General features: G+C 38.4%; 3 protein-coding genes across 5 annotated transcripts; all 3 read right to left on the bottom strand.

The window, feature by feature from the left end:
• Positions 1–1,390: 1,390 nt before the first annotated feature.
• LOC106175615 (myohemerythrin) lies at positions 1,391–4,868 on the bottom strand. Its single transcript, XM_013557704.2, has 4 exons — positions 4,704–4,868; positions 3,597–3,722; positions 2,920–3,047; positions 1,391–2,435 (listed from the first exon to the last, which is right to left on the bottom strand). The coding sequence occupies exons 1-4, from the start codon at positions 4,767–4,769 to the stop codon at positions 2,384–2,386; spliced, it is 372 nt and encodes a 123-aa protein (XP_013413158.2). The 5' UTR covers positions 4,770–4,868; the 3' UTR covers positions 1,391–2,383.
• A 4,631-nt stretch (positions 4,869–9,499) lies between these two features.
• On the bottom strand, positions 9,500–11,213 carry LOC147760272 (uncharacterized). The gene is made up of 2 exons (XM_086994759.1): positions 10,521–11,213; positions 9,500–10,005 (listed from the first exon to the last, which is right to left on the bottom strand). Exons 1-2 carry the CDS (start codon positions 11,045–11,047, stop codon positions 9,540–9,542), a joined length of 993 nt encoding a protein of 330 aa, XP_086850885.1. The 5' UTR covers positions 11,048–11,213; the 3' UTR covers positions 9,500–9,539.
• Positions 11,214–14,903: 3,690 nt separating this feature from the next.
• LOC106175613 (beta-1,4-galactosyltransferase galt-1) lies at positions 14,904–23,930 on the bottom strand. Of its 3 annotated transcripts, none has more exons than XM_086994643.1 (4): positions 19,922–20,744; positions 17,228–18,012; positions 16,407–16,726; positions 14,904–15,619 (listed from the first exon to the last, which is right to left on the bottom strand). In XM_086994643.1, the coding sequence occupies exons 2-4, from the start codon at positions 17,788–17,790 to the stop codon at positions 14,982–14,984; spliced, it is 1,521 nt and encodes a 506-aa protein (XP_086850769.1). In that variant the 5' UTR covers positions 17,791–18,012; positions 19,922–20,744; the 3' UTR covers positions 14,904–14,981. The 3 variants fall into 3 exon arrangements, with proteins under 3 accessions (XP_086850769.1, XP_086850770.1, XP_013413100.2); XM_086994644.1 differs by lacking the exons at positions 14,904–15,619; positions 16,407–16,726; positions 19,922–20,744 and adding exons at positions 20,776–21,417; positions 22,536–22,864; positions 23,362–23,930 and having other exon boundaries at positions 17,362–18,012; XM_013557646.2 differs by lacking the exons at positions 14,904–15,619; positions 16,407–16,726; positions 17,228–18,012 and adding exons at positions 22,536–22,864; positions 23,362–23,930 and having other exon boundaries at positions 20,707–21,417.
• Between the last annotated feature and the right edge of the window lie 278 nt (positions 23,931–24,208).

A 24,208-nucleotide genomic window follows, 5' to 3' on the forward strand; every position in this document is an offset into this window, starting at 1 on the left:
TAAGTCGGTCCCTGACTGTTTAATTGACTGGATTAATTAATGATTTGATTGGGTTAATTAACGAATTTAATTGGAGCATAAGATATGAGTAAACATCGTTCTTCACTACCCTCTACCAGGGTGACAGATATTATAGGCACATTTTTCACGAAATGTGGAAGTGTGCCTGTAATATCTGCCACCTGGGAAGAGGGTAGTTCTTCACCCTGAAAACCGACGGTCATTGAAATCTTTCTACTGAGAACTATGAAGACTAAAGTGGGTGTTAAGAATAGAGGGATGTTTTAACAGTGGGCAGTGGTACTCAGGGCCTTGACCTCTGATTGCCTGGCTCGACGGTTTTCAGCATGGCGTCCCTTAGCAAAATGTAAAGTTTAAAGTAACGAGTTTGCAGAAGTTTGCAAGAAAAAATTTATTGCTGCTAATTTGCAGCCGTGTTGCAGCAAATCTGCAAGAAGTAATTGCAGTTGGCAGCAAATTTGCTGCAAATTCGCTGCTTAGGATGGCAACATATTGCGCCACTGTCCCGATTTCACTTCAACCGAAAATAAGCATATTTTTTTCTTCATTTACGTGTAGTTATTTACATGTTATATTATCTTTGTTAAGATAATCATGTCTCATCATGAAGGCTAAGTCAAACTTTTTTCTTCCTTGATAAAGTTGTATTTAACGTCTCCAAGCACGTCCAGTTTGATATTAGACATTTTAGTATGAAGTCTATATATAATATTTTAAAACATACGAATGAAGCCAAATTTGAATATTCTGCTTTATTAGTGACTAATAGCTTACTAGCATCAACTTTAATATAATTTATTAAATAAATATATAAAGGTAAGATTTGTGGTAAATAGCCAAATGTTGAATTTCTCACATCGGAACAAGGAAAATTGATGTAGTACTATGTTGACTGCACGAAAATGTTTAGAAAATACAAACTAGAAAGGTAAATAAAAAGTTTGACAACTGTGCCATATTTTGCACGGTCTAATCTTTAGTTCATTAAGATGCCGCATATTGCCATTTGCACTATAAAGCAATAAATTTCCTTACGTTACAGCTGAATGAGAATCCGAGTTTAATTTATGTTATATTTACGACAGAAAATACCAGTCCGTTTTTATCCTTGTTTGATTGCACCCGGGTCTGTCATTATAGTTTTATCTGGTTTGTTTGTATTTACTAATTAGTGGCCTATTTATTTTGAAATCTTGTGAATAAATTCATTATTTCGTCCTCTAGACTTATTCTTGTATACATTTTGATGGAATATTGAATATTTAAAAGGCAACTTTTAGACTCTTTTATCAATGACTATACAGCGGTGCACTCAGAAAAAAAATTAAGAGTTTCATGAAAAACAAAAATGAGCAAAGAAACAACTAAATTAAATTGTATTATTTATTGGCACGAAGGAATCTCTATTACTAACACCATCACATCAGAGTTAAATAAATGTGAACCTAAATTCTAATAATTGTAACACTACTTTTCTACTGTCCCGAAAAACCACACTCTAGCTCCCCTATCCAAGTTTTCATATTTATAAGAGCTCTAGCACATAAATAATAATAAAAAACGTTAATAAAAGAGATAGAGAATGATCATTCGTACTACATGTATTTATATTCCACGCATCTACATGTACGCAAGCAACAGCGGAATGCGTACGCACGTCATGCGTATTCGGCCATAATAATTGCATTAGCAGCATTGCAGTACCAGAAATACTAGAAATAGAAGTACTATATTAAGCATACTATTAACAGCAAAAATATGCTGGAACTTATCTGTATCTAATCAAATAATAATACCGATGATAATAAAAAAATGAACAAAGAACGGAATAATAAAGGAATCACGACTAATTAAGCAATTCTTTGAAAATACATGCAAGTTTTTTTCCTTCCATGAAAACACCAAGACTTCTTTTAGTTGGAAATTTATCTACGTTAGAATAGAAATCAGGTTTATAAAGGAAAACAGTTGTATAAACTTAAAGATAAAACTTTGGTAATCTAAACCTAATAGCAAAAACACGCAAAAAATTACTCTACACATATTGATATATTGGCTGCCGCATTGAAGAAACAAACACAATTGAAAGTTAAAACACTCGTTAAAAGAAAGAAGACGGGATACATTTTTGTTACAAGAATCACAATATTAAAATAAGAGAGGGAACACAATTGTATAACCTACAATAGTGGAAACATTCCCAGGAAATAATTGTTTAATGTTGAATACGTTCCAAGTCATGAAATCTGGACTTCTTTAGCTTATTTTGTTGAAAATGTCGACTTAATTTCTGTCTGTTTAGTCTGCCATGTTAAAGTTTGAGATAAAAACGAAAAAAAAAAACTTGATAACGTTCTCCAGGTTACAGCTTCCCCTTATACTTAAAGTCTTGTATCTTGATGTGGTTAACCAACCTGTAATATTCAATAAAGGTAATAAAACTAAAGAGAAGGGGGGAAGAAGAGAAGATGAGGATTATTTTACGTTTAGGACACAGGAAGAGATAAAAATGTTCGGTTTTATATCGTACGTTAATTAGTCAATTTTTATGGGTAGGAGGGGCGGGGGCAGATGGAAGGGATGTTCCCGTAGTAAAGAAATTGAGGTTGTGTGTCCGCTGTGTCCCTCCCCTCCGTTCCCGCCCCCTGAACCCACGTTCCTTCTTAATGTATATCTGATTCAATGTGTTAGTTTAACCCCACCCCCACCCTTTACACTGGACGGCGTCCTTTCTGTGCCATTTGTGCGGCCATGAAACTCGCATCGCGGTGCTCGTAGAAAGGAGGCTTTGGTTGCAAATGAATGTTCAATGATCGGTCAGATGGCACGTACAGTAATTTTTTACTCTACGGGACGCAGAAAGGACGCCGTCCGTTGTAAAGGGGGCTGTATACTCACCAGTCCTTGGCAATGGCGATAGTGCTGCCAGCTACCGGTGACTGCCAAGTCTTCATGTCATCCAGGAAGGTTTTGTGGATCTTAACGTGTTCTTCATAGTTTTCGTAGTTTGCAGCTTTCATCATTTCCTGGTGACAGAGATACATGTAAATGTCAATAGTACAGTTCGTGTTGAATAATTCTGAGTGTAGATTGTTTGTGTCAGAGAGAGAGAGAGAGAGAGAGAGAGAGAGAGAGAGAGAGAGAGAGAGAAATCACAAAAAAGCAAGCAAGGGTGGAATGAGAGCAAATGTAGATAAATCACATGTTATACAGATTATTAAAATTTCTGAAATAGCATCTTAATGTATTTTAACTCACGATTAATTTCCGACCAAATATGTCTACCTTAACCCATATTAAATCATCATCAGAACTAGTACAGTGAAAATGTTTTGCTGGCCTCAGTTTCACAGAAAAATATTAAGTTAGTTCTCTGACTTAGTTGACTATGGGATTTCTATATGGGTGCTGTTACACTGCTCCTGATAGGGTACAACCTGTAAGATGTGCCAACGTGACCATGTAACCTTGGTAATTAAGTTCTTAGCCATAGAACCAGACTTAAGCATAAGTTTATATTTTGTGAAACGGGGCCTGGTCTTCAGTCTGCTCAAATCCAATTCCCCTTAACTCACCTCCTCGTCATGGAAGTGCTTTGTGAAGACCTTCACGGCCAGCTCCACGTCTTCGTCAAGGTTGCTCTCGGCGACGTTAAACAAGCCAACGAAGAGGGCCATGTGTTGCTCGTCGATCTTGTCATACTGGGGAAGAAAAGATGCAAATTTTCAAAATGTCATCATTTTCCATCTGCTTATGGATATCTTTCCAAACACCTAGAATAATGTGTTTACCTTAGAATTCTTTAAAATCCTTGTGGCTTGAAAACTAGAGATTACGTTTTAAAATCTGGAATGGATTTATTCCATTTGGTTTTCATACTTTAAAGGAGGAAGGGTATTATAAAAATTATGCTATATAGTGTGCCATATATATATATATATATATATATATATATATATATATATATATATATATATATATATATATATATATACTTTCTCCTGCTTATTGAAAAAATAAATTTAAATGAACGAAAGCCACATCCTCACTGCATTAATACTTCATCACGCTATAGTACTGCGATAAAGAAAAGAAACTCTTTGCTGAATCTAACGGTGACATCTGGCATTGTGTGGGAATTTTTTCCAATATCTGTCTCCTTCTGTGCCGCGAAAAGCAATATCTAGATCTTAAGAGAAAAGAAGTAATCCAACTGCAGATTTAAATGTCGTCGAAAAATACACGTGGCGTTATTTTCTAAGCATGTTCCAGTTCATTTTTTTTTCAAAGTTTTTTTCTAATTTTTGCATTTTAGATCTTATCATACTTCTTCCTTTCCTTATTCCGCGGTACAAATTTGTGTTGATGCTAAAAATCAGCAATTCTGGTGTTAACGAAGGGGGAGGGGGGGGGAGGAAGGGCGGTTACTCCTAACCGAATGCAACACGAACGTTATCTACCGGTGGATATCACATTTCACATGCCAATGGGACATTGAAACCTCACAAATGGGTAAAAGTTAACTACTGGCTACTTAATTAACCAAACGATAAACGAGGGAATCAATAGATACGCAAATGAAAAGAAAAAGAAAATATAAGATCTTATAATAGTTTACCTTATAGCTCAACTCGTAATTTCAACAAAATTACATATTAAACTTATAATTTTGATTTACTTACGAAAGTTCTGAATGTCCTGTCCCATACGTAGGGTTCGGGCATAGCGTGTGGGCCTGGCGGTGGCATTGTGACTAGGAACAAGTGGCAGTAAGGTTCACTATCTTGATAGAGTAAAAACGTGCGCAGTGTCTCTGTGTGGTAGTGGTTAAATAGTCGCTTTTATACCACTAGTATCCCTCCTTAACTTTTGTTTGACCTTCCAGAATCATCTGTGGATTCGTTCACACTTAGAGCAGTTCGATCGGCTCTGGTTCGGTTTAAGACTTGCTCAAGGACTTCTAAGCTGGTGCATGACGTCAGTCATCTCGACTACATGTCTACGTCACTACGTTCTTTTGAGCAGAACTAAAGGGAAATATTAGATGTCCCCAAATCCATATTTTCTATGTCGGCATATCCAGCAAATTTACTTATTTTTTCACAATTCGGAAATTTTAGGAAAACACACAGAAATGCATCTGATATTCCCACCAGGAAGCCATGGTGGTATGAACGCCTGACAAGTCACTTAATACTCAATTATTCAATTAGAAATAGTTTAAAACACGAGTCCAGCATTCAATCGTGAGTTAAAAAAGCACAATTTTGTTTGGACTTAAATTCGATTTGGCAAGAAAACCACTGATAAAAAAATACTGTATTTCCAATGCCGCCATATGTGCTTGTATATATATCAACAATACAACTTACTATAGCCACAAAGCAGATCGCGGTTATTACTATCCAGTGTGAATTGGACTAAGAGAAAACCTTTTTGACAGACGTGACAGGCTAAAGATTTTCCGAGCTGAACGTGTTAGCAGCCAAGCATGGAGGCCAGCTGGGGAATAAGACAAGCGCAAATAATGCGTTAAATTGAAGTCTCAGTTATTATTTTGTAAGAACAATTAAGCTGAACACCAAAATAGGATTGGGATTGGGTTTAAAATAAATAAATAAATAAATAAATAAATAAATAAATAAATAAATGCTTGAATGTCTTACCAATAAATATTATGACTATAGGACAAACTAACCGGCCGACAAAAATAAGAAAACAAAAAAAAAAAAAAAAAAAAAAAAAAGAAAAAAGACAGACTGAAGTATGGATACAAAGAAATGAAAAACCGAATGAATTAACAGATAACGTCAAAAATACATTCATTCATTTTCTTACAAATAATTACTCTTTTTATTTTTTTTTTCACAAACTATATCTAAATTAAACTACGCAGGTGCTCCCCCCCACCCGGTTGAAAAATTCTTTAACGTTGTTAGGGTGCGCTCACAGTGCGTACTTTGCACACGGCAATTTATCACCCCCTAGAAGCTCGAGAAGGCCTGTCCTTCAGTTAATATGATTGCATTCAGCCAGAGTCCCCGTGCAGTTGTGTCGATCTACCTAGTACGATAGAATTAATGTGAACACACCCTTAAGTAATCGCCTGCTCCTTTGTCCCTTATTTGGCAGTTAAACAATGCCTTGTGGGATGAGATTTCCATGTGTCATGGTAGTTCTGATTGTTACGTCTGAACTATTAAACAGATGTGAAAAGCGTCGGCCGCCATGTAAATAAGCAAAGCAACTGTGGGACCATTCCCCGACGTTATCGTACCATCTGTGGGTCGATCTATCTCCAAGGGGATTCTCGCTAAATTGCTATCAACTTGAGCGGCTTAGATGTCTGTCACGCCTACTGAAGTTATTAAGGTTGATTATCGTTAAGCAGCTTCAGTAGGCGTGTCAGACATCTAAGCCGCTTGAGCTGAAAGCAGTATAGCGAGAAACTTCTCGGAAATGGATCTATCCCTTAAGATCTACCTAGGTATGGGAACCCAGTAATATTCTTTCCACGCGGCACGTTTGCCACGTCGCTTAGAACGAATATTGCAAAAAAAAAAAAAAAAAAAGGAAAGAAATGAACTTTGTTCCAAGTCACAAAACGTGTTAATTTATTCACAACTTAATCTGAAGATATTCGACGAAATCAAGAAGTCACGTCTGGGGGTTCATACTATTTCCACACTTACTGTCACCACGAACTACTGAAATTGTAACAAACGCACATGCACTGTGAGCATGGCTCCATATAGACCCTCACAACATGCCTCGTTTCTCTTACTGCTATTTTAATATCAAGGTGAAGAGGTGAAGAACTTTTATCACTGTCTATCAACTAACATTTAACTATCAACTATTATCAATAACTCTCAGTTATCAGTTAATATCAATTATCAATAACTAACAACTATCATGAATAACTGTCAGCTACTTACAATACAATTGATCTATTTTGTGCATCAAAATAAACTGCCCATGCTTACTAACTACCACAACTTCATAAATTACTATAACTTACCACAGCCTCACATTAGTGATTTTTTTTATTATTCACTGGCTGTGCATGCTCTCATAAGCTGCTAAACTGCCATGTAAGTTATTTACTCCAAACTAAGAAGTCAAAATATACTCAGCTTCGTAGTACATGAAAAATTACAATATACTAAACATAAAACTGTAGATTAAAATATGAAAATCCACTTAACCTTACCGGTACAGTAAACGTTACTTAAGTCTGTGCACCTTAAATAAAGAGTTAAAATAGGCATTACAATTCAACCGTGGCACCAATGATTAAAATAATAGTTGTAATTAAATTATATTAAAATTAATTAATTATTATAATAATTTAATTGGATTGTAATCATCAAAATGACAAAATCATGCATGCACATACACCACCTAACGTATACACTGGTGAAGTTAAGATATGTACGTAAGATTGACGATTATGATCCGGCAGCTAAACAAAGGGATTGGTTCTTTTATAACGATTACACCAAGCTTTACTGGCAGCTAGGTGGTACAGCGGCCAGGGCCTTCTTACAAATGTCAGGTAGATCGACCCCCGCTTATATTTATGGGTAGCTAGCGGTCAGTGAGAAACAATCATGATGAAGTCCTACGTCAAGGTTGGCCGTAAGCCAACGGCATGAAAGATTTTCGCCTTTTGTTTGATAATTATCATTTATGATCCAACTACCAAGCTAATGAATATTTTTGCTGATTTTAGCAATTTATAAACATTTGATCATAGTGCATTTACCAAAGAGGTGGCATGCCGTCTACGCCCGGGATTGCACTCTAATTGCTTTAAAGAATAAACTGACTGACTGTATATCTGAAAATTGTGAGCCTCGACACATTTACGATTACCTATGCTAACTACACAAACCCATATATATTTCTAGATGCAGGGCCGAAACAAATGACTAAGGGACAATTCCCAGACCCAATCGTACTAACTGTGGATTGATCTATCTCCAAGGGGATTCTCATTGAATTGCAATCAGCTTAAACGGCTTAGATGTCTGTTGCCTACTGAAGTTGCTAGGGGGTCATTAATTATCGTTTAACAGCTTCGGTAGGCGTGGTAGACATCTAAAGCCACTTAAGCTGAAAGCAATATAGCGAGAAACCTCTTGGAGATGGATCGATCCTGTTAGATCGATGTAGGTATGGGAACCCAGTCATATTCTTAATTATAAAAAACCGTACCATATGTACATATATAAGGAAGTAGTGGGTCTCTATATACGAATAACTAAAGTTAAGATTTATGCCAATAATAATACAACCAAAAGATGCCCAGAAGTTGTGGGATCTATATGGATAACTAAAGGTAAAACCCGCCCGAATTATATACAATTACACCACATCTAAAAGTTAAGGACCTTTATACAAGTAAGGTAATAAAACTCAGATACGTTCCAGCTGAACCACGCACCAAAGGAAAAAAAAAATTAATTCAATGCTGCTATATTCTGAATTAAATTGTCAATGTTTCTAATTAACTGGTCTTGGTATATGCCCATGTAGGGATCGACAATTTGTGGGCGTTTAGACTTTCTGTTCGGGCGATAGTGATGGGTCAGACCTTTTTCTGAATCTGTTTCATGTATGGGCCCCATTGCCTTCTCTGCCCAGTGTACGTTCATGGTCCAAATCTTCTCCGGTTTCACGATGGATTTAAAACAGCATTTCTTCTTGAATTCGTAAATCAGTCTGATTCTCTGACGCGCCAGAATGGAAGCCGGGTGGTATTTTATAAGCCTTTCATCTGAATTCTCGCCTGGCATTACTGCACTGTTCAAAATAAACTCGGCCCTTCTGAAGTAGTAAGCCGAGACATTTTGCGGTAGGCTTTTTATCATTTTCATCCAGACTCGGGTGTTTCTTGGTACGATGACTTCATCAGTATCCATGAAAACGATGTACTTGAACTTGTGCATGTTGCGGTACAGGCAATCCTGAACAGCAGCGAGCTTGGCGTAGTAGTAAACCCCTTCATTGTACAGATCATCGGACACATTGACACGTATTTCACGAGGCAAGGGCCATTGGATCACGTCGAGAAAGCCTGAAAGTAAAAAAGAAAATCAACTTTTGGGTAACAATCTTCCGGTGTGGTAAAGAATCCCACCGCTGCCACCTTTTATTTTACAGACTTCTTTCTCGTCATACTTTGGAATTGGGCACAACCTGTGTCCTGTGTCACGGTCATTTCGTAACGTCCGTATTTCTTACCATTAAATCTTATCTCTACCAAATTACGTGGATATCGCTGTGAGAGCTCATCAGAGGCAACAATAGCCAGTTTCAACATTGTTTTGTTAACTCGTTGTTTCTCATTTTATTCCCCAAGTTATATGGAATGCCCCTTTTTTGTAATTTTAAAACTTCACAAGGTATTTGTAATGTTTAACTTTACAGATACCGAAAACCATAACTTTCACTTATTCAGACTATACACTATGCGGTAGAAAAGAGGATTGAAGAAAGCGTTCAAAACGAAACTATTGTACTGCAGCTAGGTTCTTCGAACTCCTCGGGGAGAGGACTCTTGCTGAATGCAATGAGATTAAAATATTGGCACGCCTCTTTCTGGCTTTGAGCAGAATACAGAAAAGTTGGTGATTGTAAGAGCACGTTGGGAACTCACCTTGTGCCACGTAGGCTTCAAGAACGTGATTAAGCACCGGATCTCCGGTGTAATTGTACATTGTAACATGTCTGGCTCCCAATATCTTGTACATTTCAAAGGCTTCCACCAATTTCAGAAAGTTCTTGAAATCATAGAGAGGCGTCTGGATGCAGACACCAAAGGATTGTTTGTCTTTGCCTTTAATCCACGTTGGTTGTCTGTCAAGGACTGTCAACATGGGCGGCCCTGTTTCTTTGGTCGATATATCAGGAACAACTGACACCGCGATAGGATGTTGTATCTTGGAGACGTTGCAATGGAGGATCGAACAAGCAAATCTGAAAGTAGACCGAGGTGCTTAAGTCATGGTGGTTTGGAGGGAGGGTCGTTGGGGATACGTGCATCTCAATTACATTTAGAGGCATCCTCAAGGTGTGTGCTCCCTCTCCACCTTAATGCAAGTAGAGGGCAAAAATTATGAAGAAACTGCTTAAATTAACGCATATTTTTGGGATGGGACTTTCATGGGTCTCACGTGAACGGCCCATTCTATTTTTTTTTCTGAGCCAAGTTCTTGGCGGCTTCAACGACGTTTATTTAAATTGATTTCAAAGTAGTACGCATACGGAGGTCTAGTGGAATAAATATTTGTACGCACCAACTATCTCTATGTCATTTAACTTTTCTCGGTTCAAGACATGTCTCAGTGCGTCAAAAATCAAAGATCATTTCACACATTCTTTAATGAAAATTTCCATTAAAAACCGGGAAATTATTCATCTATGTAGGAAGATTGGTCCATTTACCAGCTGAGAAGTCCCACAATAATATTAGAAATAAAAAAATACACTACCTTCCATCTTTTGGAATAATTTCCACTGAAAGTTTACGTAGGCTGGTTGATGTCTGGGGGTTACTTTCGTTCTTTTGTTTATCTCGTCCAACAGTTTTATGCCATACTCGACAATAAGAGGGAGCTTTGGTATTTTTGTCTATTATAGAAATAATCCTGATAAAAGAATCGTGTCTGGTGTCCCAAAATGCCGAAAACACGTAGTGGTTTGTATTTGGAACTAATTTCCATGTGAAATTCTCCACCAGTTTAACACCATCCAGAATTTCCTCCGTGCCATCAGGTTGTTGTGGTGGAATGTGGGCAACCGGAAGAACAGAATCGGGTTTCCGTGACGGGAACAGCAAATCCAACGGCGGCTGGTAGTTGCAAGTTAACTGCTCTTGCAAAGAGGTTGACATGGGAATACGATGAACAGGATACATCCAAGTAAAATAGTACAACAAGGGTAATAGAAATAACCCTGTCCATGTAACGAATAAAATAAAAAGAAAGCGTTTGAGACGGAAATTGATTATGGTCCGCATTTTGTTACACGTAGTTCACTCTCGTGCACGTAATCGGTAGTATGCTTAAACTTAAACCAGGGAAAGGCTGTCGTAAAATTGTCGCTCTCTTGGAATATTAATCAAATTCAGCACATTTAGCCGAGGAAGAATTCTCTCTGCGTGCCAGCTAGTCCTGCTAATTCACGGGGACCTGGAGAATCACATTTTGTCATTTTTTATGTTGGTTATCGGCGTCAATGTCAAGGTTTCCCGGTATGACAGGAATGGTTGTCTTAAGAAGGGAAGTCCGAGGTCCCATATGATTAGTACAGGTTAGGGTTTTTCGGAGTATAAGGGTTATATATAAGGGAATATGGGACGAGTGTCACTTATTCAAAGTAATAAGGAAAGGACAACGGTTTATAGCTGACTACCATTCTTGTCACACCGGACAAAAATGGGGTTCTGTGAAGCAATTTTATAAGAATTATCAATAAGGTGTATGGATTATATCAAATAGAATATTCTTACCGTACTGGTTTTCAATGAGGGGGGGGGGGGGGGTCATAGGAAGGCCACAGCCAGTGTGTGCTTACCCCCCCTTGGCCACTTTCTACCCCCTTTCCTCCCAAATAACAGTATAGCAAGCGAAACAAAACAAAAAAATCTTTCCATACATGTGTCCTAAATAGAGGGCCATACGATGAAAAAATCCTTCCTGCCTTGCTACTGTTGCTGCTACTGCTTTATATCTATCAAGTGAAGCGAGGGAATTTCTTTTTAGTACCCCCCCCCCCCAACACTTTCCGTAGTAAAATCCTCCATTGCTCTTCTTTTTTTACATTTTTCCTATCTTATATCGTGTCTATCCAAAAAAGTAACTTCTTACAGCTGATCGGTAAAATACTTACTACGCATTACGAGGTATCTCTATGGCATCAGACAATGAGAGCATTCACATCGAGAAGAGCCGAGGTCTAGTAAGGCCGAGACCTAAATATGGCGGACCTACATGAAAGGAAAACCGCGTAACCCTTTAATGGTCTCTCAGTGACATTCATGACATCCATGTTTAGGTCTCGGCCTTACTAGACCTCGGCTCTTCTCGATGTGAATGCTCTCAATGGGACCATTCCCATAACCCTATAGCACTAGCAGGATCGATCTTACTACCTGGGGATCCTCGCTAAATTGCATTCAATTTAAGCGGCTTCAATGTCTGGCACGCCCTCTTGTAACTTAAAGTCAGGAAACCATTTTGGTCTATACTGTTGTTCATGTTGCTTTGTGAGGGGGAGTGCCAGACAGTTAATCTGATTACATTGACTGCGCCTTAACGAAAATCAGGTACATCGCTGAGATACATCGATCCTGTTGGTACGGTAAAGTTATGGGAACGTTGACTATTATTGCTTCTATTGTTGCTTCATATTTCACATGTTTTAAGCGACTAAAAATTTTTTTGCGAAAACAGAATCAACAGGATCCACACATCCAAGGAAAGATACTACCCTCACGAAACTTTCCTACAGAGTATATAGGGTCCTATAAGAAATTTCCAAGGTAGAAATCCTCTAAGCCTTCGATAGAATTTCTATAGATTCTCATACAGGCCTATAAAGTCCTATAGAACGTTCTATAGGAAATTTTCGTTCGGGCATGTGCATTGAGACGTTTGGAGATCGAGCGGCGTTGCACGCGTCGCTTCATTCTAAAGAGAAATCATCAGACTCAGAGATTAAGCTTCAAAAGTGTTTTTCATACTCACAGTAGATCCTTCTGTCTTGAGCGCTGTTCGACGACTACTAGGAATTGTGTTGTATCCGTACACAACCAGGTAAGACAGCTATTATGATGCGGGTTTTAAGCAATAAATTGTATCGTCAGCAAATGCATGCGTATTCATACTTTTTTTGAATCGGTTTAACTGTCCGTTTTTTTAAGAAAGCAATTCTGTTCAAAAATGCATGTTTCTATATTTTATAGATTTGGTTGATCTGCTCTGATTTTAAGAAAACTATTCTGTCAACAAACGCATTCATCTATATTTTATAATTTTTTTTATTTGTTCTGGGTTTAAGAAAGCAATTCTGTCAACACATGCATGTCTCTATATTTTATAGAACTTGTTGATCTGTTCTGGATTTAAAGAAAACAATTCAGTCAACATATGCATATGTCCATATATTATAGAACTGGTTGTTATGTTCCGGTTTAATGCGAAATATGCGGCTGACTGTGTTAAGAGATGGGATTGCTTGTTCCATGTGCAAGAATAGCTTAGGTTAGCAGGGGGTCATCCATTTTCATCATTATTTGCACATGTCCTACGTTGGGGGCTTTGAGGGTTGTATGTCCTCTTTAACGCTTTTGAAAAAAAAGATAATTCACAATTGCAGTCAAGGATCACCATTTTAAGTTTTTCACCTTTCCAGCGAACGCAGAACGTTTATGAATGTGACTATAACGTTTTCATAGCGTTTTTGATTAGTTATTGGAACGTTATAAGACGTTATAATAATGTTATGTCTTTGTTGGGTTGTACTCCCTTGAAGTGAAGTTGGAAAAAAGTCTACCTTTTGTTAATTTGGGAAGATGACGATAAAATTGATGACCCAAAGGAAAGGAGAGTTAACAACATTGACAAATTATATATATATTTATTGTTCTTAATTATGATGGACATTATTTCCGCGCACAGTATGAGTAGGTAGGAATCAAGATATCATATCTCCCTGCCTGCAGCCTTGTTTAACGTTAAAACATTATAAGAGATTACACCCTTAATTTATGGCTGCCTGGGCACATTATTGAAAATATTTGTCCATTTAATGTCCACTTTCACCAATATTTAAATAATCCAACACCCTGGTAATGAACGGCCATGGCATAGCACCAAAAGCATTTTCAAAGCCTGATAAATCACTAACATTCCGGGAATATCATTATTACCTGTGCACTGCATGATATCAAAAACGGTATAGATGCACACACCGATGTTTCTTCTACTTGTAAAACTACAATGGTCGTCTAAAATAAGCTTGCTCAAAATTCATGTGTACATGTGTATAACCTCATTTCTAGGCTTCTCATTGGTCAGTTACAGACTAGGCTTCTCATTGGTCAGTTACAAACTATTCATTATTTTATGCGCTTGTATAATCAAACCGATCAACACACCGGCATACACTGATCTTACGAACTAGTTTCATAAATTCACAAAATGTAAATGGCAAAATAAAGCAAGAAATAACTTAAAATGCGGATAAATATTTAACATTGGTAGATAGATACACTGAACTTACTGACTAGTTTTATAAATTCACAAAATGTAAATGGCAAAATAAAGCAAGAAATAACTTAATATGCGGATAAATTGGTAGATAGATACACTGAACTTACTGACTAGTTTTATAAATTCACAAAATGAAAATGACAAAATAAAACAAGCAAGTAACTTAATACGCGGATAAACATTGGTAGACAGATGTGATGGATAAATACGCTATTGAAACATTTTTGGTAAGCGGCCCTTGATATATCAGCTACAAAGCTCTGTATAAATGTTGTTTGTCATAAAACTTATAAGATAGCTACATGTTATGGTAAACATATGTCAATATTGTCTGGTATTAATTTTCACTACAAAGAAAAGCTGATAAAATATTTAAATATAACTAAATACTTTAAAATTTAAATTGTATATGTACATGTATTTTAAACAATTTAATTGTTAAAAAGTTCACCACCAATCACTAGATTGTGCTCAACTTGTTTAGCAAAATGCATGATCATTATACATTTATTGGTGAAAAATAATTAAATGTACTCTCTGTGAGATTTACCCGCCAAAATGTATTTTCCCCGGATAACAAGCAATTTTCTCGTACTCTCGAATCGTTTTTCTATCCCCTCCCCCCCCCCCTGCATTCGGATTTGACCTTTGATAAAATTTGTAAAGGTTGATTTTAACTTAATGTGACTGTCCAGTCACATTCAGTATACTCTGCATGAAATTGTCAATGTTGCTCATTAACTGGCCTTCGTATCTGGTCATATATGGATCGAGAGTTTGAAGGCGTTTGGTCATGGGATGTGAGCGATAGTGATGGGTGAGTCCTGTATATGCCTTTGTTTCATGCATCGGTCCGTCGGCCTTCTCCGCCCAATGAATGCTCATGGTCCAAATTTTATCCGGCCTTACAATCGATTTAAAACAGCATTTCTTGTTGAATTCGAAAATCAGCCTGAATCTATGACGCGTCAGAATGTAAGGCGGATGGTACTTCAGGAGCCGTTGATCAATGTGTCCCGTGGAATTTTTTCGTATTTTTGCCTTGGCCAAATTGAACTCGGCCTTTTTGAAGTAGTATCCCGCCACATCTTGCGGTAGGCTTTTTATCATTTTCATCCAGACTCGGGTTTTTCTTGGTACAATGACTTCATCAGTATCCATGAAAACGATGTACTTAAACTTGTGCATGTTGCGGTACAGGCAATCCTGAACGGCAGCGAGCTCGGCGTAGTAGTGAACTCCTTGCTTATCGTCCCCGTCGGAGGTATTGACGCGTATTTCACGAGGCAAAGGCCAAGGGACCACGTCAAGAAAGCCTGAAAATACAAGGAAATCAATTTCTATAAAATCAACAATGCCACCGCTGCCACCCTTATTTGTAACTGGTGTACACTAGCACTAACGTGGAACGTAATTGAAACGCTCCGAGGTCAATTCGTCAGGAACAAATTTTTTCTTCCTTTCTTTTGAAACACATATATCATATGTTTATTGACATGAAATTACAATGAAAATATAATTGACGAAAACAAGACGGTAAAGTATGTACATTTGCTATACATTTCGAGGTGTTATTTTGAAAGGTTATCATCTCACACCATATGCTGTATATTTTAATATATTCTTATACTCTTATTCAAATAAGAATTGAGAATAAGTAAAAAAAAGCTGGTTTTCAACTACTAATAGTTTTTTTACAACGGTCTGCCTGATCACAACGACTTTTTGAGACCGTGACACAGCTTATATCCTCCCTCTCTCTCTCTCTCTCTCTCTCTCTCTCTCTCTCTCTTTTAAGGCCCCTCTATACTGGACGGCGTCCTTTCTGCGTCCTGAAGTACGGTCCCGTTTGAGAGTAAAAAAACAAGAATAATCTACGTGCCGAAATCTGGCCGATCATTAAGCATTCATTCTGCAACCAAAGCAATGCTTGTGCCTCCTTCTTACGACCACAACAATGCCAGTTTCATCTATCTCACGAAGGATGCAAAAAGGACACCGCCCAGTATAAAGGGGGCTTTACACCCACACACACACGCGCGCGTGCACAAACCCCGCAGTAACTGAACTCTACCAACTATGAAACTGTGTACAAGCACTCACCTTGTGCCACGTAGCCTTGAAGAACGTGATTAAGCACTGGATCTCCGGTGTAATTGTACAGAGTAACATGCTTGGCTCCCAATATCTTGTACATTTCAAAGGCTTCCACCAATTTCAGAAAATTCTTGTAATCAAAGAGAGGGGTCTGGATGCAGACGCCTATAATTTGTCTGTCTTTGCCTTTTATCCAGTTGGGTTGTCTGTCAACGACTTTCAACATTGGAGGCCCTGTTTCTTTGACCGATCTATCACGAACAACTGACACCGCGATAGGTTGTAGCAGCTTGGAGACGTCGCAATGGAGGATGGAACAAACATATCTGAAAATAGATTAAGGTAATAAGACAAAGACAGACTTGGGGGAAGGGGGTATTTGCAGAGGACACGTTCCTCTCAATTATACCCAGGGACATCCTCTCTCTAACAAAAACCTCTTTTAGAGTCCCTGCATCCGTAAGACATTTATTGGAAGTTGATCCAACATCCATTAGTGTGCAAACAGCGTGCTAGTACAGCAGTGCAGCGACATCAAATAAATATTAGCAAGGAACAGACTAGTGAAACGCTATCAAGGTCGTCTGCAACCAAATCTGTCAATTTTTAAGGAATTAACGTACGCGCAACGTTGATGGCAGGGTTTTATCATCCCAATACATTTTTTTTCAGTGAGTCAAAAATGAAAGGTCTTTTCACGTTCTGTAATAAAAATTTCCATTTTAAACCGGGAATTTATATATCTTTACGAAGAGAGTGGATCAATTATCAGATGAGTAATCCCACTATCATATCAGAAAAAAAAAAAAAAAAAAAACATACAATACCTTCCACCTTTCGGAATAATTTCCACTGAAAGTTTACGTAGGCTGGTTGAAATCCGAAGGTTACTTTCGTTCTTTTTTCCGTCCTTTCCAACAGTTTTATGCCACACTCGACAAAAAGAGGGAGCTTTTCTATATTTGTCAATTATAGAAATAATCCTGATAAAGGAATCTTTTCTGGTGTCCCAGAAAGCCGAAAACACGTAGTGGGTCGTATTTGGAACTAATTTCCATGTGAAGTTCTCCATCAATTTAACTCCATTCACCATTTCTACCGTGCCATTAGATTGTTGTAGGAGAACGTGCGCAACGGGAAGTTGCGCAGCGGGTGTCCATGAAGGGAACAGCAAATTCAACGGCGGCTGGTAGCTGCATTCAAACAGACCTTCATAAGAAGCCGATTTAGGAACACGGTAAACAGGATAGATCCAAGTGATGTAGTATATCAGGGGTAATAGAAATAACCCTGTCCATACCACGAATAAAATAAAAAGATGGCGTTTGATACGGGAATTTGTAAGAATTCGCATTTTGTTATCAAGTGCATGTAGTCTCCTCTGGTGCATGTAAACGACGTCCAGTATAAAGTAGGCCTAAACTTAAACCAGGGAAAGGCTGCAGTGAATTGGTCACGACCTTGAAATAAGATTCAAATTCGTCACATGTAGTTGGAGTAATAGTCAAAATGAATGCTTGTTAGCGGCTACTGAATCAAGACGGCTTCTTTTTGTCATTTCCAAATTGGTTTCCTCCGTCTATGCCAAGAAGTTCCACACTGGATGCTGGTTCTGTAAAAGTATTTAAAATATTAATGATAAATGACATGTAGGGATTATAGACTATATAATATAGTGTAATTTTTTACCGTAGGCTACTGGTATGGCGGGTCTAAGATTCTTAGGTACGTACATATACCACCTTCTCCCCACCCATCCCCAAAATTAGGGTAAAGCAATCGAAACGAGGCAAAGCTAAAATATATTTCTATCCATGTGCCGTGCGTAAAGGGCCTAATCATAAAGTACTGGTAATCCATCCTGTTTTACCTTCTATCTACTGTAATTTTAGAATCATAAAAATTTCATTTCTGTTTGTCTGTGGTGCTTTTAATGCATAGTTTAAAAGTATCAGGTAACCTGCTTCTCAATTTTGTTGCTATAAGTCAACATAACGTTTTATTTAAAGAAATTATGAATTAGGCACTATCCGTAAAATTAATAATTTTCCCCGTTGAAAAGATCGAGCAATTGCCTTATATGTATCAAGCGTAGCCTCCTACGATATATAAACAGCTGATCAGTAAATAGGTACAAAGTATTAGCAACACATATATGGTACGAGTTCGTGACTGTTGCTGCTTATTTATTTTTGCAGTTTGGTGAAAAAAAGTCGAGGATCGTGTTATTCTGTCCCTCTGCTCGTCTGTGCGTTAGTTTTTTCTTTTTTTAAACCAATAGATGGAGGAATGTGAATCTTGGGGAATTGATAGACCTTTCTATCAAGGATGTGCATCAGGGAGTCGCTGCTTGTTTATTCTTCCACTTTGGTAAGAAAGTTAGGGATTGTGTTATCCTGTCCCTCTGCTCGTTTGTGTGTGTGTGTGTTTTTTTTTCTTTTTTTAAAACCAATAGATTGAAAAACTTGAATCTTGGGAAATTGATAGGCCTTTCTATCAGGGATGTACATCAGGGAAGTGGTACTCAGGAAGTGCGCCGAGAGGCCGGGCGGCCCCTTGGGAATGAGTGATTCTATTTGTTTTTCATATTGGAATTTCTGCTACCTCTACCTAAGGCTAAAGAGTGAGGGTGATGAAATTTTGTAAATTGATTCACCTAAACCATCAGAATTTTAGCTTGGGATTGAATCCTGTCCCTGGTGGTGGCTTCTTTTTTTATTGTACAATGTATTTTCTGTTACCTCCTCTCAAACTATTTGAGTGAGGAACTTTGGTGAATTATGTATGAGAGAGATGTGCATAGGTACAAAGAAATTAGTGCAGAAGGACTTGAGACTGTCTTTGTCGGTGGATGATTATAGTTTTTTTTCACGTGGTAATATCTGTTATCTCCTTCTAGACAGATAAGGCTTTTGCTATTCTGACAGTCAATTTTTTTCATCGAAATTTTTATATAAACAAGCTTGGGAGCAGATTTTAATGCTGTTATTATGCCTTTCTTTTCAATAACTATTGCTAATGCCCAAACAGTGCCATACGTAACCAGGGATGGGGTAACAGAGGTCCACTTAGCTACTCTTGACAAATTGGGGAAGTAAGGGGATGTGCTAAGGCTACCCATCTGCAACATCTAGTTCGTAGCTACTAATCGGGTGATTATTCAACATTGAACAGTTTTTGATGGCATTTTTTATAAAGACCAGTTCGTTTTACTTATATCAAGGCGTACATGCACCTCAGTCCCAGGGGCATAAATTAAATAAAGGAGTTGCCAAAATGCCCTGGTCGCTTATTAAAGACGGTCATTGCCACCATGTGAAGTATATTAAAAAAGACACCATCAGGCATGCTGTACGTGTAGGATCCTCTGACAACCCCCGCCGACAGTCAAAGATGGGCCAAAGGGATAACATATGATGTAGGATACTGTACACTGATACGTTAAGAGATCGATTGGCGTTCCATTTGTTGCATCATTCTTAAAGAAACACTACATGGCAAAGAAACATCATCATACTTACAGTGAAATCTTTCTGTCTTCGTTGCTGTTCAGTGTATTACAGACTGGAATGATCTTTTCTACCCATACTCCAATAATACAGCTGCTAGGGGATGCTGGTTATAAAATATTGAATTGGTTGGTCTGGTCTATTCTTAAAGGTGCGGATTGAATTGAATTGATTCATAAACAAAACTCTGTTTTTCAGGTCTGTGCATCCATTGTAAGAATATGAACTGTGTTTATAAATACGACCATTTTAATGACGTGATCGCGTTCCAGAGATGGAATTGCCTGCTCCTTGAGATTATACGCGCAATACGACTTGTGGGTACCTTGTCAGGGTCAGCGTGTCAAGCGCCTCATTCAGAATGGGGGATTGACTAGTACGAAGGTCAAATATGGCGACCTACCACAAAGCTTGCCGTCTAACCAGCTAATAGACACTGAATAGATATCCCGTGGGGAAGTATTCAAGTGGGTCAGCCATATTTGACCCTCGGACTGGTTAGTCTACTGTTCCGAATGGCCCCATTGCAGCAGTTTCAAGGTTACACAACCTTGCCATGCAAAGCTAGGCAGTCAGAAAAAAACTTGCATTCGTTGGGGTTAGAGTTAAACATTACCGTTTCCTGCGTAGATGATCTAACCATGACGGTTAAATATGGTGTTAATCAATCATTTAAGATTTCAGATAAGAGCTCTCTAAGTCAAAATTAAAAACGTTATTGTTGACTTATAGCAACAAAACTGAGAAGCTGGCTACCTTATACTTTTAAACAATGCATTGAAAGCACCTCAGGCAAACAGAGATGATTTTTTTATTCTATAATTACATTCTATAATAAATGATAAACTAACCACAGAGCCATTTACCGTCAGAAAAGACTCAAGTTGTATGCCTCACATACTGAACTGCCTTGTCAATGTTTTCTAATATCTTTTCGCCGAATCTAAAAATTGAGGCATCCGTTATTATTCCACTCCCCATGAAGTGTTGTCTGTAGTGATGCAACGACCCCAAGTCTCCCCCTGCGTTAAAAGTGCTTTCCGTGGCGCGTTCGATCCAGTGGACATCCATCAGCCATACTTTCTCTGGCTTAACGATAGTTTTGTAACAACACCTTTTACTGAACGAATGGATCTTACGTGAACGTCGGGAAGTTAAGAGACAAGCTGGGCGATAACGTAACAGCCTCGCTTCCAATTTTCCCTTCACGGCTGGATATGTGTCAATAGTCGCTGGACTAATTATGAACTCTTTCTTGGCGAATGCGTACCCCGCACGGTCCTGCGGTAAACTTTCTAACATGGCATATAAGTCGTTTTGTTTCCTTGGCACGATTAACTCGTCTGTATCGACGAAAACGACGTATTTGAACTCATACATGGTACGGTAGAGGCAGTCCTGGATTGAGGATAGTTCGGCGTAGTAGTGCACTCCTTCTGTGGCTTCATTGCCGACAGAATTTACTCGCAAGTTTGGTGGTAAGTTCCATGGAATTAATGTCATTATCCCTAAAAAGAAAAGTAGAGTACAGTTAAGCCTCAGTCACAACCGGACGCTTGAATTTTAGGCCCGTACCTGTACATGTACAACCCCTACGAATTTTGGATGTAGCGGAGACCGTGGAGTTCGTAGAGGTAGATGAAAGCTTGCACTGGAAAGGCACAAGTCTGCCTTGGGAGTCGCAGGGGGCACGTGAGATTCTCTTTCAAGCAGGGACGCTAGGTAATTATCTCCGCCAAGGAGCTTATGTTTTCACCCCTGTTTGTCTGTTTGTTTGTCATCAACATAACTCAAAAAGTTATCGACCGATTTTGATGAAATTTTCAGGAACTGTCAGAAGTGGGCCTAGGAAGAGATGGTTAGTTTTTGGTGGTGATCCGGATCAATAATCAATCAATAATCAATAATAATAAAAAATCGCTGCCTTGGCGGAAGTCTGCGCTCTCGGGGTGCTTTTCTAGTTGCTAGGTGCGATGACCGTAGAAATTGGACTCATTTCTTGAATTTGTCTTGCTACAGTACCTGAGTAAGTGGCACGCACTCACCAGCCGAACAAATTGTTAAACAGAAATAAGAGAGGAAAAATATAATGACATGTATGGTTAAAAGTAAGGCCATTAGTTGGACCTTATATTATAATGTGTTTCTTATATTAAGTTTAATTCTATTTTATGTGCCGCGTTAAGACACAGTTTTTTTTTTTACCGTAAGCAATGATTTAATGTTTAACAGCAGAGGGGCGACAATCGTATTCCGTCGTCTATGTGAATAATTGTCCGCTTTGTGACATGGGGGAGTAGGCCAGATCCCAATTACCATCATTAGATGTTTATAAAACCCATTTTCATTTGCTGACCTGTAAGTTTAATATGATATACCTTGATCTCTAATATCCACAATTTAATTACACATGCCATTCAAACGAACTGTAATTCAAAGCTAGGTGATTTATAATAATGAAGCTTTAGGAGTCTTTTTTCTAATTTAAATAGGGAAGGTTAAAATGAAATGGCATTCAAATCAGATTTCTGAAGAAAAAGAAAGAAAGAAAGAACGAAATACAAAATAAAATGAAAAGAAAATAAACTGATAATTAATCAAAGAATGGCCAAAATTATCCCCTTACCTTGTTGAACATACGCCCGGATAACCGGATTCATCACAGGATCACCAGTGTAATTATACAAGGTGAAATGCTCCGCTCCAAGTGTCCGGTAAACCTCAACAAACTCTATCAACCGCATGAAGTTACTATATTCAAAAAGGGGAGTCTCTACACAAACTCCGATCTTCCGTCTCAGCTTGTTCGCATCCCACTTGCTTGGCCGACTCTTGTCGATCACCTTGAGAATGGGGACGCTGTTTGTGTGAGCAGAGTTTCGGTCTTCCACCAAGGAAACGGCCAGCGGCTTTGGTAATCCTTTCACATCACAATGGTAAAGAGATGCAGAATATCTAAAGTAAATAAATGAACAAATACATAGAACAGAGTTTACATAGGCCCCTCTTCACAGTGGTTATCTAAAATAATAATAATAAAAAATAAACGAACAAATTAATCGATAAATAATTTGGTAAATTTGCATAGTTTAATTAAGAAAGCTAGAAGATGTGGTAAAGCGAATATTTGGTTGTCCACAATCCCCCGTACACACATACACATAACCAGCTAGAATTAAACATTTACCCCCCCCTCTTCCTTTTCTGTCCTACCCCAATAAAGATGAATAAACAAGACTTTACCATTCCCCCAAATCAAGAAGAAGAAGAAGTCCTGCAGCTGCTTATTTCAACGTGGATTATCATATTTGAGAAAATTGTGAACCCTTCTACAGTAGGACCTTCTGGCACAGAACCAAGATCAAATTTCGATCCAAAGAGGACCTTTCCCGTTCAAAAGCATACTCCCAGATCATCCGTTCATAAATACGTGTCATATCAATGCAACTTACTTTCCCCTCTTTGGATTTCGCTCAAGCTTTGCCGGCCGCACTATACTATCATTACTAGACAGGTCACCACCGAGTCCAGTTTTACCCGCTTCTCGGAACCAAACTCTGCAGAATCCCGGCGGTTTAGTCTCTCTGTCTACAAGTGATACAATTCGAACGTGTCCTCCCTCGCGGTCATCGTAAAATGCTGAGAAAAAGTACTGTTTTCCGCCTGGTTGTTCTTTCCACGTCAAGTCCTCCTTGTCAGGAAGGCCAGAGGACAGCATTTTAGGAACAACCGGAAGCTGGACAGTCATGTTAACCGGAAACACATAGTGTCGTCTGCCGTGGGGTAAAATCAAAGAAAGCGGGGGTGTATATTGTAGTGTTAGTTGTTCCCCTAACGAAACTTTGGTAAAAAAAGGAAAGGAGGGCTTGATGATTACATTTTTCCATCCTTTGAATAATAAGTGGAACAATAGTACCATGGCAGTCAAAACCAGAAAGACGTAAAAAATGGACTTATTTTGCGTCGATAACATCCTTCTAAGTGTTGGGACACTCTGGACGGTCTTCTTTAACTTGAAAGTTGAACTGAAAATATAAGACTTAATATATATACATGTATATACACATACCAGGGGCGGATTTAGTGGGTGTCAAGGGGGTCCTAACCCCCCCACCTCTTCCATTTCTGAAAGAAAAATATAACCAATGATCCCCTCTTCAAATTAGAAGTTTGACTAGCTGATGCATAGTTCTTAACCGTACCAAAGGGCACAGTTTGCCCTCTAAATATCACATTTTTTCGGGGCCCTTACGCCAAGGGGTAGGGGAGAAGTCGGGGGATCGGACCCCCCTTCCAATA

This window comes from Lingula anatina, chromosome 8, assembly GCF_051362555.1.
Source record: "Lingula anatina isolate TDL-2025a chromosome 8, LinAna3.0, whole genome shotgun sequence".
Lineage (NCBI taxonomy): Eukaryota > Metazoa > Brachiopoda > Lingulata > Lingulida > Lingulidae > Lingula > Lingula anatina.

Coding starts and splice junctions, on each gene's coding strand:
- LOC106175615 (XM_013557704.2), bottom strand. CDS start 4,769: ATGCCACCGCCAGGCCCACACGCTATGCCCGAACCCTACGTATGGGAC. Junction 3,723..4,703: donor ACAGGACATTCAGAACTTTC/GTAAGTAAATCA, acceptor TTTCTTCCCCAG/TATGACAAGATCGACGAGCA. Junction 3,048..3,596: donor AGCACTTCCATGACGAGGAG/GTGAGTTAAGGG, acceptor CTCTGTCACCAG/GAAATGATGAAAGCTGCAAA.
- LOC147760272 (XM_086994759.1), bottom strand. CDS start 11,047: ATGCGGACCATAATCAATTTCCGTCTCAAACGCTTTCTTTTTATTTTA. Junction 10,006..10,520: donor ATTATTCCAAAAGATGGAAG/GTAGTGTATTTT, acceptor GTCTACTTTCAG/ATTTGCTTGTTCGATCCTCC.
- LOC106175613 (XM_086994643.1), bottom strand. CDS start 17,790: ATGCACCAGAGGAGACTACATGCACTTGATAACAAAATGCGAATTCTT. Junction 16,727..17,227: donor ATTATTCCGAAAGGTGGAAG/GTATTGTATGTT, acceptor ATCTATTTTCAG/ATATGTTTGTTCCATCCTCC. Junction 15,620..16,406: donor TCAAGGCTACGTGGCACAAG/GTGAGTGCTTGT, acceptor TTGTATTTTCAG/GCTTTCTTGACGTGGTCCCT.